The 15,779-nt window shown below is 41.2% G+C and overlaps 1 protein-coding gene and 2 long non-coding RNA genes across 6 annotated transcripts in view; 2 read left to right on the top strand and 1 right to left on the bottom strand.

Moving 5' to 3' along the window:
• Positions 1-15,779, top strand: part of ddr2a (discoidin domain receptor tyrosine kinase 2a) — a 47,596-nt gene that overhangs the window by 13,550 nt on the left and 18,267 nt on the right. For all 4 annotated transcript variants that reach the window (XM_076278619.1, XM_076278621.1, XM_076278620.1 and 1 more), the window contains exon 2: positions 10,712-10,819. In XM_076278619.1, the coding sequence (XP_076134734.1) occupies positions 10,714-10,819 (106 nt within the window). In that variant the 5' untranslated portion in view covers positions 10,712-10,713. The remainder of the gene's footprint in view (positions 1-10,711; positions 10,820-15,779) is intronic.
• On the top strand, positions 5,276-6,424 carry LOC143115882 (uncharacterized). Its single transcript, XR_012985478.1, has 2 exons — positions 5,276-5,560; positions 6,167-6,424. It is a non-coding gene; the product is annotated as an uncharacterized LOC143115882 (long non-coding RNA).
• Positions 6,505-8,098, bottom strand: LOC143115893 (uncharacterized). The gene is made up of 2 exons (XR_012985489.1): positions 7,833-8,098; positions 6,505-6,964 (listed from the first exon to the last, which is right to left on the bottom strand). It is a non-coding gene; the product is annotated as an uncharacterized LOC143115893 (long non-coding RNA).

The following is a 15,779-nucleotide window of genomic DNA, read 5'->3' as shown; positions in this document are numbered from 1 at the left end:
ACTGCAAATTCAAAACTGGATTACTCTGGAACGGCTAACTGTACAGGGGACTGTTTTACACCTTTGTGTTCGGTAGGGTCTGCTGTTTATTCTGATATATGGTTTGTCATGTGTTAAACGAAATGTTCGTGAAGTATTCCACGAGATGAATAGGGAGATGGATTATTTTGACAGGCCATAAGCTAAATAAAAATCGCTATTAGTAGGACACAAAGCAGAATATTGAAAGAAGGAAGGGGGCACCAAGGCCACCGCTGTAAACCTCTGATTTTCAAAGGGGCATCACGGCCAACGCAAGGGGCAACGGCCATGGCCGCCGTGAAATTCCTACTAGTGCTTATTAGGGGTTTGCACCAACGTCACGTTCTGGCCGGTAACTATGGTAACCCAGCATGCCATATTGGCGGTACTCATTGAATGAAGTACAATGGAGTATTATGCACTTTGGATATCTTACGTGATTGTAGCCGTGTCTAAACAACAGAAAAGCTCATCAAAATGCGTCTAAGATGCAAAGGCATATAGGGCAGGACTTGGACCACAAGAAAAGGTGCGATATTTCGAAAAATTACAGATTATTGGCAGCGCAGATCCATATGAGTTGGGTGAGCGAGACGAAGTACCAAGTTCAACCACAAGCGCCCCCCTTCCTCTGATAACTTCTGGCATTATTGTCCCTTCTCCCTGTTTTTTTTAATAACTTTTGGAAGTCGACACCTACACCAGATGTTTTTCTCAGTCTAACCTATTGGTACAACCTAAAACACGGCAATAATTAACCATTTTCCTTGACGATGTTAGGGATTTACTTCAGTGCCTAATGCTTTCTAATAAGGCGAGTATCTCCAATATGGCGATGTCCAGATCTGATGACACGCCACCTTGAAAATGCCAACTTTTCATCGGATTGCTCCAGACCTCTGCTGTTTCGTCGAATCTCTACTTTAGCTGTTGTGTTTGTGGCGCGTGTGCTGGCAAGTGTGTAAAAACATTGGCTCTGATTGGCTACCATGAAACATGACTCTGCCTTAGCCAATCATAATCGCTTACGTCGTTATTAACCCACCTCCTCACTAGCTGTGAGCTAGGGGTGCGTTCGGATCACACAGTTTATTCAATCAATGCATAGTAACGCACCGCATTTAAAGGACAATTCCGGTTTTTAGCACTTTGAGTCCCTTTTCTGGTTTGTTTTGGATGAACTAGAGTGGTGGACACCGACATTTTGACGATTGGTCATGTCTCGACCTTTCTGACTCGTTTTGAATCGCCTTTCACTACTCTGGTTGCCAACAGGCATACTGTAGTAGGCTACTCAAACATGTCCTAAAACAACTCTTAATGTTCATTTTCAAAACTGTGCAACTCACTGAGTGGTTATTGGTGTTCCTTGATTATTAAAAGCAAAATATCGGCGTAATGTATGATTTCCAGCCGTCTTATTTGCTAGGCCTATTGTGGAACTATTTATTCAGACACCTCACAACCGCATATAAACTTCCGCTCAATATTTGAACCTGAAGCATATATGGTGGCGCAGTAATATCAACGTGCAATGAGTCTTCCAACAGAAATCAATGGGATTTTACAAAATGCCAAATAAAACACGACAGAAACTGTATTTCGCTACGCTACTTGTTTTGGAACATCAACAAACACCATTAACCACTCGGTGAGTTGCACAGTTTTGAAAACGGACGTTAAGGGTTGTTTTAAGAAATGTTTGAGTAGCCTACTACAGTACGCCTGTTGGCAACCACTCAGAGTAGTCAAAGGCGATTCAAAACGAGTCAGAAAGGTCGAGACAGGACCAATCGTCAAAATTTCGGTGTCCACCACTCTAGTTCATCCAAAACAAACCAGAAAAGGGACTCAAAGTGCTAAAAAACGGAATTTTCCTTTAACGTCCAGTAACGTTAACGGCGTTGTAACAACGGGAAAAGTAATTAGTTAGATTACCCCGTTACTGAAAAAATAACGTTGTTACCTAACGCCGTTCTTTTAAACGGCGTTATTCCAAACACTGCCGTTAAGCCACGAGACAGACAATAAAACCTGCAATACCCTGAAATTCGTACAGGCTATATATTTTTTAACATAGATATTTAACACAAATAATGACACATATTAGTCGGCTTAAAGGTGCTCTAAGCGATGATGGGTAAGTCGCTTCTGTTGACATTCAAACAAAACAGAGAGCTAGCTCGCTACTTCCTCCCCCTCCAGCATCTCATCTGTGATTTGCTGGAACAGTTTGTTATGTTTTTATGGACTAGGTTTGCCCAGGTTGTTTTTGTTGCAGTTTTTGGAGCCTGGGCTGTCCACAGAGATCACAATTTTTTACAGTGTATTCAGGACCCAGACAGCTAGCGGTTGGTTAGGTGATGTTTGCTGTAAGTGACAAAAAATGTTTTAGTCTAAAAAACGTGTGGCATCGCTTAGAGCACCTTTAAGTAAACTGTTTTATATGCTTGCAATTGGTTTAGGTTTTTGCTGATGGCAATAACAATGCCAGCATTAATCACTTTTGGTTTAAATTAGAAAAATGTCAACATAGGCTGCGGCAGAGAATTTCTAGGGAGTGGGGTATTACCAAGCGGCAACATTCTAATTTGAACAATGAAGCCTACCCGGAAATGCGAAAAATTGCAATACATCGAAAATCCGCTAGGGGCAGGTCCCAAAAGGGAGCAAATGTCCATAGACCCCCATGTTAAAATGTCCGTTTTCACAGCATAAATTCATGCTTTTACAGGTTGGTCCCATGGACTTTTATTGTATTTGTTGGTAGTTCCCGAGTGCCTGACAACTGTGAGGGGGGTGAATTTTTTCCTAACTCGTTAGTTTAGATCGCATTTAGATATTAAATGTATGAATAATTAAGGGCGTGGTCAACTTGATTGACGGCTGGTGTCGAGGCAGCAGACGACGTCACTAGCTGAGTGGAGGAAACTCCGAAATTATGTCTTGGCTGTGATCCTACACACCACATCCTTTCTGAAAATGTTTATTCAAATATCAGACATAAAATGGGTTGCTATTAACTGAAGCCTACTAACCGACACTTTAAGAAGACTTCGCTCCAGTTTTTCAGGTAAGTGACATTCCACTACTATTTCACGTAGATGTTAGCATTATACGGCATTTCAGAATGTTTGTAAACAATAGGCTCCAAGATCCTTCCGGGTGGCAGAACGCAAGCGGCTTCCACTGACCTTACATAGTTAAAACATTGTTGTTGATCAAAGTTGAAACAATAACGAAAACGTGTTGTGTTTGGGGTTGTGCCGCCAGATATACAGCAAAAAGTGTAGGGTTTTTATCGATGTCCTTCAGAAAGAAAAAAAAATCCAGCGGAACCTGTGGGTGAAGTTTAATGCTAGTGGACGTCGTCAAAAGTAATGCTACAGAGATGGCAAGACTGCCTGGTGGCGGAGTAGCCACTTCTTACATCTGTATCCGATCCGAGCAACAAAAACCCGATCATAGCCTTTTTATTTAGATAGCAGGGAAATACCATCTAACAGATTGTAAGTCAAACAGCAACAGTCACTAAAATAACCACTCAATGGCAGGATGAGGTTCATTTACACATTAGGCTATAGTAGGCTAGCCTAGGCTACTATGCATTTCATTTATTGCTATCTCCTTAGGGCCGTTTGCACAAAGCACCTTAAGTTTTGTCCCTTTAGTATCAACCACGGAGATTGTTTGTTTGCTAATTTGTGCTTGCTTTTCTGAGGATGCAGATGTTGGTCAATACGGGACTGTCCAAAATAATAGCAAGCTGTGTGCACATATTGTTGATAAAATCAGATAGTGAATGACGCATTACAAATCTGAGTAGGCCTATAACTAACTTTGACAAGTTTGACGGATGAAACACGGCAGTGACAATTAATTTAACGATGTTAGCTATAGTTATTAATGCACCTACTGTAGGCCTATCAATAGCTAATGTTAGCAATGAATAACTCAACTGGTAGGCTACGTTCAACGGACATAGTTGTAACTAGCTTGCTAAAGTTATGCCGTAGTCTGCAACCCAAGTTTATGATATCTTACCTTAATAATTTTCGGTGACATTTATCCATTCATCAGTAAAGCCAGACATGAATTGGACAATACTAGCTAGCTAGTTAGATATTATCCTGACTGTCATCAGGGCACCAAAATAAACTTTTTTTTTTACATTTTGCCTGGCGAACCGAACCTCATGTGGTTATTTAGGCTGCTAAGGTCGTTTGTGCAACAGAATTTCTTATAAGATAAGAAAAGGAGAAAACCTTAAATACTTGAGGGAAAATGATAAGGAAACCAAGTAGAATACTTAAATGTGTTTGTGCAGCCAATTTTATTTTAAGGGGGCCTTAAATCAGATTTTAAGGGAACCTGAACTAGGTGTTTTGTGCAACCGGCCAGTCTCTCATGTTAGCTATGTCTGAATATCCACCACGTCTGTTTTTGAATTAACTTACCTGTTGAAATGTATTAGGCCTAGGCTACGGCCGACGGTGGGTTCCCCAAGCAATTTACCTCACGTAGCATTTTCATAATTCGCCTTTGATTTCGACTGACACTTCACTTCGTTCAAACTACTGGGTAGAGTGGACGCAGCATGGCTAGACACATATGACTCATTGCATATTAATGAGACTTCCCATAACCGTATGAATATGAATGAGAAGTCCCGTAGCACCCCGCAAGACGAAAATCATTCATTTAAGCCATTTACTCTGTTTTCTTGATCGCTCTCCCCTGGTCAAATGACATGGAAGGGGTTGTTTACTAGTAGTGCCAATGGAGAATGCTTCAGCTTTTGCCACCCAGAAGAATGTATATTGTTATTGTGACGTCATGGTAAATTCTCGTATAGCATCCATGTTAGTGGGCAGCTATAGGCTACGTTAGCGTCAAATCATTTCAAATAAGTTTATGTCGAAAATGATGACCGAATGGCTGAAGCACACACATAAATTTAGTTAACTTGAATAAAGTTAACGTTAGTGAAAACCGATTGTGCTCCCGTTGTGAGTTAGCTTAACGTTTGCCATACTAGCCAGGTGTTTGAGTCAGACAGCTGTAACGTTAAGCACGTTAACGTTAGTTCACAAACATACTGGGGTAACAAAGCATGTGTTCTCGTCAAAAAACCTTTTGTAAATACTCTCTGTGTGAATGATTAGTCCGTTGTCAATTTATATAGTCTTTGGGTTGTCACATTTAAAATAGAAAAGCGTTCGTTCACATGATAACTTCAGCCGAAGCATTAGCTAGTGGAGGTAAAATTGTGAACCACTGACTATACGTTGAACATGGAGCTGATAACGAGCGATAACGTTAGCTAGTCACCATAACTGTTAGTTATAACTGACGTCTGAAACTCTTATTGATGCCGTTTATTTGTTAAACACAAATTTGAAACAACACTTCTTGTCTATGCAAAGTTTCCCTGTAGGCGATCCAGACAAGCTGGGTGCTGGAGAGGGCTCTGGACTCCTAACTTCACTTCTCGTCTGTGCTGTCGACTCAGAAGCATCACTTCAGTACTGATTCCGTGGTACTTTGACATTTTCCATACATTTAAATGGAGCAACCTACTGGATTCAATAGGCCTAGCTGTCTATTCCAGACATGGTTAGCATACTGAACAAACATGAATGCATTTCAGACATTTAGAGTGGCCTTTTATTGTGAGCAGTCTGGGGCACATATCTGTGCAATAATTATCATGACCTCTTTTGATAAGTCACACATGGAAAGTAGCCTTTAAATCAGCAGGGTTTTGTTAGATACAGATTGGATAATTAAAGAATATGGCATCAGTGACTGGCTATTGTTTGACTGGACCTTGGCCTAACTGTTAATAACTACCTCAATGGGGTATAGATATGAGCTTACACTGTTCCACTGAAAACATTAAAATACAAGAAATGGTTGTTCTACAGAACTTTGAATACACCAAATTTGGTTTTGCTTATTGCCTGCATAAACAGGACATGTGCAAATAGTTGAATACGCCTGTCCTGTCCCCATTCAGCTAAGTGTTCTGTGAGTTTGTTCATTATACATACTGGGAGTATTTTTTTAGCTTCATTTGTGAGCACTTGTTCATAGTTTGCAGTAAGTTCAAGGATGTGACATATACCAATATTTCTGTTTTCAGATCTGGAACATTTTGAAATCCTACCAGATGGGGCACAAGTCATTGAGCAGTGGCAACTTCTGACTTCAAAGACTTTGTTCACCAGCAGACCCCTTGATTACCTTTATTTACAGCATTTGCATCTGTCAGTCTTTAAAGTGATCTAATATGTATTGACTATGTACTAGCTTAGTACATATTAGTTTTTGTTATTTTAGTTTCACAAATTCAGTGGTTACCTGTAATGCTCAAGATATACAAGTAAAAAAATCACCTTTACTTCTGCATCTGGGTCTTCAATTCAACCTACTGACTGAAGCTGACAGATTTGTATAAATGTTTTTGAGAGCACAGGCAAATTGGTTTGATAGATACTTTATTGATCTCCAAGGGGAAATTCAAGGTCTCAGTAGCATACAGACATCACACACAACATGCACTTACAGCAGAAATGGTAAATATAAGTATAAACATATAACAAACCTCCACTGTACAATAGACAGTTGAAGATAAGAAAAACTAACAAAACTAAATACTGGCATGAGTTTTAATGTAATTCACAGTTCAGAAAAGTTCCATAAACATTTCCAAGTTCAGTGCCATCAACAGTAAGTTTGCTTTCTGATATTTAAAGAACAGAAATGGGTTTGGCATAAGTAAAGGGTAGGTGTAACATTCATCAATAGACATAAAGTGAAATGTACTGTATAGTCTCAATGGGTTCAATATCACCACACCCCAGCCAAACCACTTCACCTGGACCTCTAGTCCCAGGTTAAGAGCCCATGGACCTCCTTGCCGCCATCTCCCCATGGTGAACTGCCAAAACAGAAAGGTAAACATTTTATTAGTCATACCTACTTATAAGATAATACAATAATGCAAACCAACACCACTTGTTGTAATCAACAAAAGTACAGTTGTTGTACAATGCTGTAGTACTACCGGTATTGTGCGATTTGAAATGGGTCTTCAGTGACAAAGTACACTAATATTGGCATTGTTATGCCAAACACCGGACACTAACTGGATTTAACGTTTTGATAATAGCCTGACAAGGGGAAATAAGGCAAGCTAACCGAACATGAACGCTGGATAAATGGCCACCGATGAGACATTTCAATGTCATCTTAGACCAAACTACCACTGACAACTTTAGAGCAATATAGCGATTTCAAAACGTGATATTAAGAGTTAATCAAAAATAATTAATGATGTACAAGTTAACTAATACCCTACGATTTTGTTATCAATTCACACTATACGTTGACAGAATACAGCGAGCTGGCTGATGTTATCGTAAATTAATTAACGTTAACGTTACAATGATGGCTGCCACTGAGGATATGAGATGGATAACGTTAATTACAAAACAATAAAGGCAAAGATACATTTTTGTCAGTATGAGTTGCTGAACCTGTAAACTGCTAAGTTACTCTACGTGAGTTGGTGAACCTGTAACGCTAAATTACTCTACGTTATTTGACCGTAACTTCAGCAAGGGAGGGATAGCTAACGTTAGTTTATTTTACCTAGAAGCTAGAATCTGCAAACTCAACTCTTCATTCTCAACTTTTCAAACGTTCACCCGAATATAACCTTTCAGCATACAACATTAAAAAGTCTGAACATGGCATTAAGAAATATGATAAGATACATGAACTTCACGTTAGCAGATCAAACTTACCAGCAATGTTACAGCAACGTCTGTGCCAGTCCATCTTGTAGGCCTAACGTTAGCTGAGGCTGCTCGGCTGACGACGAGGCGGGTTCACCGGCTTGCTCAGTCTCATACAAAGCCCCGCCCCTTTACCCATATATGGATTGGCCAGAGTGTGGGCGGGGTTAGGATTTCCCAAGATTTCCCAAGATGGCGCCGCCCATACCCCCCATAAACGGCTTCATAACCGTTCTTCAGAAATCTATGGGTGACGTCACAGACGCTTTGTCCATATTTTTTACAGTCTATGGGTATTACACGTTGCCACTGTTTCCACCAATGATATGTATTGCTGCATCATCAACAACGTTGTTGGAACTACGGTGTTCGAACAGCGGAGGTAGCGAATTGCGACACAGGTACGATGCTTTCTGGAAACAGGTGTCACAACGTCGTTGTTTGATCGTAAGTTGCGTCGTACCATGGTGGTACTTTTTTAGAAACGAGCCCCAGGTCAGTGGCTTAATGATTTTTAAAGGGTGTAAGATAGCGATTTTTGCATCATGCGCCAGATCACATCTTATGTTGTCAATTGCCACACCCCTACGCGCAAGGTTTAATAAAATTGGAACGCATGGCAAAAAAATCATCACTTTATTGAGTGTAAGATAAGAATAATCCTTGCATCACGCTTTCTGCCAGGTGTAAGAGGGCCCTAAGATTGTTACTATGTGATTTTATAGAACCTAACAGGGACAAGGACACTGTAAAAACTAAAAGCATATTGTTGCAACACTATTAACACAAGTTCACACTTGCTGTTTGCAGCTGAAGTTTCTGTCAGCCTGCTCATGCCTGAAGCACAAGAACATTTAGGATAAATTAATGATGTTGTTTTCCTATCACTTTTGCGATTTCCAAATCTTTCACAGGCCTTGTCAGTATATAACAACAGTAAAAGGCCAAGTCTTTCTATGAAACCCTTGTGGTGAGAAATACAACAAAAAGTTCACTGTCTCTTCTTAGTCCTCATGCAAGTTAGGCTCCACATTCTTCAGACTAATTTAATGCAGAAAATTGCCAGGAACCCCTCCCTGAAGATCTACAGTGTCTAATAATGTAGGAACGGCTTAACTTATAACCAGTTATGTATGAGTATTTTCATTGTGGGCAATTTGTGTATTGGTTCTGTCCCAGGCTGAAGAGTTAGGGGCTTTCTTGACCAGGCTTTAAGGTTTAAGGAAAGCGTTTGCATTTGTCATGGTGATCTATAGGCCACCCCCATGAAGGACGATTAGAGGGGGCTGTGTTTTATTTGGAATGAAGACAAGAGAGTTTTTTTGCCTTTTTGAAGTGTCCAGTGGATATTTGCAAATATAATATTGTGGGTCCCCTGCTGTTATTGTTGACTCTTAAAATGGTAACATTTCTGTAACTTCTTGTTGTTCTTCATAAGAAGTAATTGGATAATTGAATGATGTAGATGCAGTATTAATTAACATATAGTTTTTAATAACTGAAATTATATTTTGAACTGAAATTATATTTGGTATATTCATTTATTAGATGCAAATACACTATGTATACACAAACATTATAAATATTTATATTTTAATTAAGACCTACAATCAATTGATTAGATTCATTTGTGGATGTATGCCTCAGGTTCCTCTGTCAGAGGATTTTAACTTGCACAGAATCAGAAGGCAGCCATTTATCAACTTAGACCACACAATACACACAAATAACTTTAAAATGTTCTTTACTCCTATGGTTGCTTACATAACACATTATAAACCACATATGGTGTTTCCTATAAAGTGAGAAAGAACCTCAATAAAACGAAACTGAGTACCAAACACTTCAGAACATCAGATAAGACACACACTCTTCCACCCACACACAGGCTCTCTTAGATACGTAGACTAACAGGCACACACTCACATGCACACTTCCGTAAGATCAGGTCAGCAGGGAGACTTTTCATCTCATCAGTTTTAAGTGAAGAAAAGTCATGGCTCTGGTCCTCATCTGGGCCATCTGCTACCCTGGTTGTTCTCTGATAGTATTCAACAGGGCAGGCTAGACTACTGTAGGCTAGGTTAGGCTAACAGTGGCATGCCTGCTGCTCTTCAAAATGTGCCCATTCCGCCGTGTTGGCACTGAGAATACCACGCTCTCTTTTCTCCGGTTGAGGTCATGTCTGTCGGACACGTGGCTCTGCCTACCATCCACTGGTGATCAGTTGCACTCCGTATTTATTTTTCCTCTTGAGGTGTTTTGCCGCCATGAAATAACTGCCCCGCGTCAGTCTTTTGAGTGAAGTCATTTTTGCATCAACTTAAAAGTTTGTTGGAAGTTTACCAGGCAATTGTAACATAAGCACAGATAACTGTTCCTTGACAAAATGTTAAATCCTTAATATGGAATTGTTTGCATAGATAACTCCTGTGGAAGCTATTATCATCATCATCACTGATGATGTGCGATTGAGGCCGTTTTGTTCCATCTGGCCAAATTTAGACGTGATGAAAGCGGAGGAAAATCTCGTCTCCTCAGTGGGTTGTAATTGCATCTTTAATGTCCTAATTAAAGCCACCTCCTCAATAAAGCTCTCTGGTTTTACTGCATAATTGATGTCATTGCCTCATCTCTTTTTCCTCAAGAGATTATCCAGCTCCGAACCTCCTTGAAAAATGATTCCAATTCTGGCTGTGCAGTGGGCTCCTAATTTGATGCAAATTAAACAAAAAAATCTTGGTGAATGATGCTGAAGCATTATCACAGGCACGTTTTTTTCTGTAATAGCTGCTGCTGCTTCATATGAAGTGGCTGTAACTGAATGTAATGTATCTTTGAGTGTTTTGGCTTTTTTGTGGGTAAAACTTCTTCTTTTTATTTTGAAGATATGAAGACTTGGTGTCTGTCCAGGATGAAGCACCCATGGAAAACCCAGCTTCCACCTCTCTTTCTGCTTTACCTGTTGGGAGCTGTGAGGACTCAAGTCAACCCAGGTAAGGCCATGTCTACTGGAAGTACACTGACTTATGACCAAAGATTTTTGAGAATGTAGCACTCTTGAATCTTCCCTTATTGCTATGCTTACTTAATATATATATACATATGAAGTGAGGAACTAGATGGTTAGTCAAAAGTGGTATTCCATATACCATACATGTCTGTATCTTTTAAGGACAATATATATGCCTTTGTTTTAGTTATTAATACAGCAGGCACATATCAACTCATATTGTTACTTCACCATCTGCTTGATAGTGAACCATCTCAGTCTGGCATCTGCAACAACTATAGAGTTTTTTTTTTTTCTCACATCCATGGGTGGTTTGTGGAGAGGAAAGTGTGATGTCAGTGTAAGGCTCAATTATACTTTACAAGGCATCCAGAAGCCAACATTTGGTGAGCAGAGATACAGTAGAAGGAGGCCTCACAATCCTGGTGCAGGGGCAACCAAGCGAAAGGGGATTTGCTTCCCAGGCTCCCCCGGCCCCAAAACCCACACACAAAACCCCCCAGCTCCGCAGCAATTTCCTGGATCATGTGTCCATCCACCCGGAGCAAGTACCATCGATGTCCTGCTTGACTGTAGGCCAAAGCAACAAAAAAAGTATTGTGTGTTAATGCAATAAAAGGGCTGTCATCAACTTGAACTGTAGAGTGTGAGTCTATGACAGATTGAAGAGTAGAGCTGTGCAATAAGGGTAGGAATGTGTGCGCTTTTAAGAGTTCGTTTACAGCTGTGTGGTGTGGTGCTTGCATGGGAGAGGGGGATAATTGTACACCACTGCATTGCGAGTAACATGTCACTTTAATTACCGCCCCGCTTGGGCGAACTACAAAGATGACTGAATGTTCCCCGTAAACTTGCTTGGCGTTGTTCAAAGTAAACACAGAATATGTAAAAATGTGTCATAAAAGTGTCCTTTTTTTCTGTGGCTCGGACACAGAACATTGCAGTTCTTTTGATGGGCTCTGTTGGCAGGTCACTCCCTCTTTTGCTTTTTTATCCAGTGGGATGAAAGATGTGTACTAGAAATGCCATTTTTCCAACTATGACTGTTTAAAACAAGGACATTTAAAACATGGGTAAAACACATTTGACTGCTGCCTACCATGTACTATGAATTACTTGGAAAGTACTGAAGAAGTTCTGGTTTAAGATAAAGCATTGCATTTCTCTGCTGGATTTCCTCAAATACCAGGCAAAGCTGAGGTTGTAAACTGCATGTTTACCCTGATCAATATAGAACAATGTACTTAGCATTCAGATTGGAAAATAATTTCTGGTTACTGTACAACAATCTGGTTACTTGGAATAATCTACGGCATGAATGTGTTAGGGTAATCTAACATGTGGGAGATCTATTCTTTCTCTGAGAAACCAAATGAAGTCAAATATTTCACTTTTTGGGAAAATATGAAGTATATGAAATAGGCCTGGCATATTTCCATTTTCCATTTGAATCTCTCTCTCTCACTCTCCTTCACACACACACACATACACACACACACACACACACACACACACACACACACACACACACACACACACACACACAGAATCTCTGCCCAGAAGTAGTTCCACTGATTGTTCTTTTTCATGAAGTGATAAAAAGGGAATGGAGCAAGTCCCTGGATCGCTGTGTTCTGATCCTTTTCCACTGGGATTAGCCAAAGGGTTCTGCAGAAGCCATCAGGGCAAGGATCTCCTCCGGGCCTCCACATTCTGATCCCTGCAGCCGAGCTGCCTCCCCTTTGTCATTTATTTAAGCAGAGATCAGGCAAGGACCTGACCTTGGCCTGAGGTTATTATTACATGCAGAAAAGGGAGTGAGTGAAGTGTGTGTGTGTGTGTGTGTGTGTGTGGGGGGGGGGGGGGGGTGTTTACAATGGATTCAGCAATCAGTCTGGAGTCTGTGGCTAATGCATACCAGACATTTTGACAACAGGAAAGTACATTGAAATGGGAACTCTCCTCGTTCCAGAAGCTTCGGTGCATTTTCCAGATAGCTGTTGCCCACTCCAAAGTCATAGAGAAGCATATTTATGCGTACACTTGCTTATTTTCAAGACATACAAGAAACATGCATGTGAGCCCACTAAACAACATTTTAGACTGAGTTTACATATCATGAGAGAGTTCGGAGACTGAGGTGAGTATGAACGTCTGTGGACAGAAGGATACAATCAGTAAGATAGCTACTCCAACTTCACTCTTCTGAATTTATTCCTACAACACAACAAAGGGAAAAAAGTGAAGAGAAAAAAAGTTTTCCAGTAGCAAATGGAAATGGTCAAAGCTGCAGCAGAGAAGGATGTAAACTGCCAACTTTCCCCTGCTTAAAAATCCAAAGCACTGTAGTTATGCCATCCCACTCTATTCCATTTCTCATGTGCGATGTGTGTTTGAAAAAGCTCTGTGTGTGTATGTGTGTGTGTGTGTGTGTGTGTTGTTAGCTTAAGTACAGTGGCAAAGTTTTGAGACAGCTTGAGATTTATGAGTCCGGCTTGTGAGCAAATGAATGAGGATGACATTGGGCATCCGCTGTAGGGCACATGGCTGTGTGCGCATGTGGATTTGCAAGCCTGCATGCTTGACTTTACTGTTTACTTGTGTATGCACTTGCATGCGCATGTGGATCCACTTGTGCATGTTTGTGCGACTAAATCTGTGCGGCACAATTGGTAAATGCTTGTGCATTTGTGCATGAACCTGCATTTGCAATTTCAAGTGAGGGTGTTTGTGTGCCTATGCATGGAATTCTACTTATATCAGTGTTTGCCTCATGCATGTGTGTGTGTGTGTGATTGTGTGTGTGTGTGTGTGCCTGTGTGTGTGTGTGTTTGTACCTTCCCCAGTCTGCATGTGTGTGTATGCGAACAGGGGGTTGTTGGAGCCAGCGGTTAGACAGCAAACACGGAGGAACAAGCGTGCCTTTCACAAGCCAGTGCATGGAAAAAAAAACGTAAAGAGGGGGGGCGGGAGGTGGTGGGGGGGGGCAAGACCGGCTGAAGAACTGTGGTCTGCCAGAGAGAGTGGGACCAGCGCTCGCCCCCTGAGAGCCTGGTGCAATGGCACTCTGCTCCTCCACAGAGCATGGTATTTTTCCACCTTTTCCAAATGGGATATTTTTAGCAAAGACCTGAGAAATTATGCCTTGACCACAGTCCCATATTAGACTTGTCCAAAACAACACATTCACCAACACAATCTTACACGTACACACACACACACATACTGATCCATGCTATTTTAAGTACATTCTTTTAGCTATTTTGCCTTTATTCAGATAGGACAGTGAATAGTGACAGGAAGCGAGTGGGAGAGAGAAATGGGGTGGTAATCAGGAAATGACCACATGTCGGATTTGAACCCTGGGGACCGTGGGCACTTGACCCGAATGTGGTATGGACGCTGAAGCTGCTTGCGCCACCCCCTACACTTACACATGCTTAAACAATGTGCAGATACCACACACACACACACACACACACACACACACACACACACACACACACACACACACACACACACATATACACACACACATTTAGAGAGAGAGAGTGAGCATGTTCCAGGTTTGCCCCCTCACTGCTTTCCCTTGGGGTCACGCTGAGAGGGCAGAAAAACAAACACAGAATAAAACAACATTTGTGGAAGTGAGTGTTGCTAACTCCCTCTAATAGACATGAAGGAGCCCCTTGTCTTTCCAGGATCTCTCGCAGAGAGCCTTAGGATGTGGCATTAGAAAAATCGCCTCAGGTGTCGTGTGAAGGATTTGGAAATTGTTTGGATGCTAAAAATGGGCGGTCAAATTAAATGACAGTTACGTCAAGCACACTACAGGTCTCTGTGTTTTCTAAATAGTTTTCAAATCCATTTGCCCCCAGGTCATGCATGCTCAGTTTGGCTTATAAAATCACCTCCAAATATTATTACTAGCTCTTTTTTTCACACTAATGAAAGTTTTTGCAGAATTCGGAAGAATATCAGTCAGCAGCAGGGCATTATGAGCACACCCGCACCTGGTCATTACATACTTGCTGTTATAATTTTATAACATTAGAATGTTATGAGAAATATGTCACATCATGTTATACAAAATACAACACAACTCTTGATGAAGACTTTCATAAGGGCACAATATTCTGTTGCCCACTGTGGGTCAGTGAACACTGAACACAAGGGTCTTTCTTAACTGGTAATCACACCATCACACCAAGTCACACTATCATGTCAACAAGCTTACACTCCTCTGCCTGCATTCACAAAGCTGTGGGATATCTCTCTCCCATGCAGCATATTCAAGTTCAACCACAAATGTAGACCACCGCTCTCTGAAGCTGTACAAACACACATATCCCCCAGCACACACACATACTCGCATACGCCTATACTTACGAAGAGACCGTTTTGCCCACTCTCTTTATAGCTCTCATTCTCTTCTCAACTTTTCACCTCTACAAACACTCTCAAACGTAGCTTTCATGCCACACCAAACATGCTGTTCAAGATGCCGTTTGTCTAATTATTAACTCTATTCGCTGTTCGCTATATATCTCATATTTCCTTCTCACAAGCACACAGATTCACAAATAGAAAGAGAGTGTGTGTGTGTGTGAGAGAGAGAGAATGAGAGAGAGAGAACAAACAACAAAAAAGTGGTTGTACATCACTATGATTGTGAGGTTGGTAATTGCAGTAACATAGCAAACAAAGTGAACATCCAGGGACATCAGCATCTACTGGTGATGTCTGACTGTGCACTGTAGGGGTGGGGAGGGAGGGAGGGAGCAGGATGGGGGCAGGGAGCAAGGAGAGATTGACGGATGAAGGGAGGTGTGGTTTGAGCAAACGAAAAAGGGAGGAGGAAGAGGCAGCGCAGCTCTGTCACATCTGGAAGAGTTTTTTGTTTGGGGCTTGGGCTCGATTTGGACCATATCAAGTCGCCCATG

The sequence above is a fragment of the Alosa pseudoharengus genome, unplaced genomic scaffold, assembly GCF_046254945.1.
Source record: "Alosa pseudoharengus isolate Yale_2024_CS ecotype anadromous, Long Island Sound unplaced genomic scaffold, YU_APseudo_1.1 YU_APseudo_1.1_scf_11, whole genome shotgun sequence".
Taxonomy (NCBI): domain Eukaryota; kingdom Metazoa; phylum Chordata; class Actinopteri; order Clupeiformes; family Clupeidae; genus Alosa; species Alosa pseudoharengus.
This window is presented reverse-complemented; position numbering and strand designations above follow the sequence as displayed.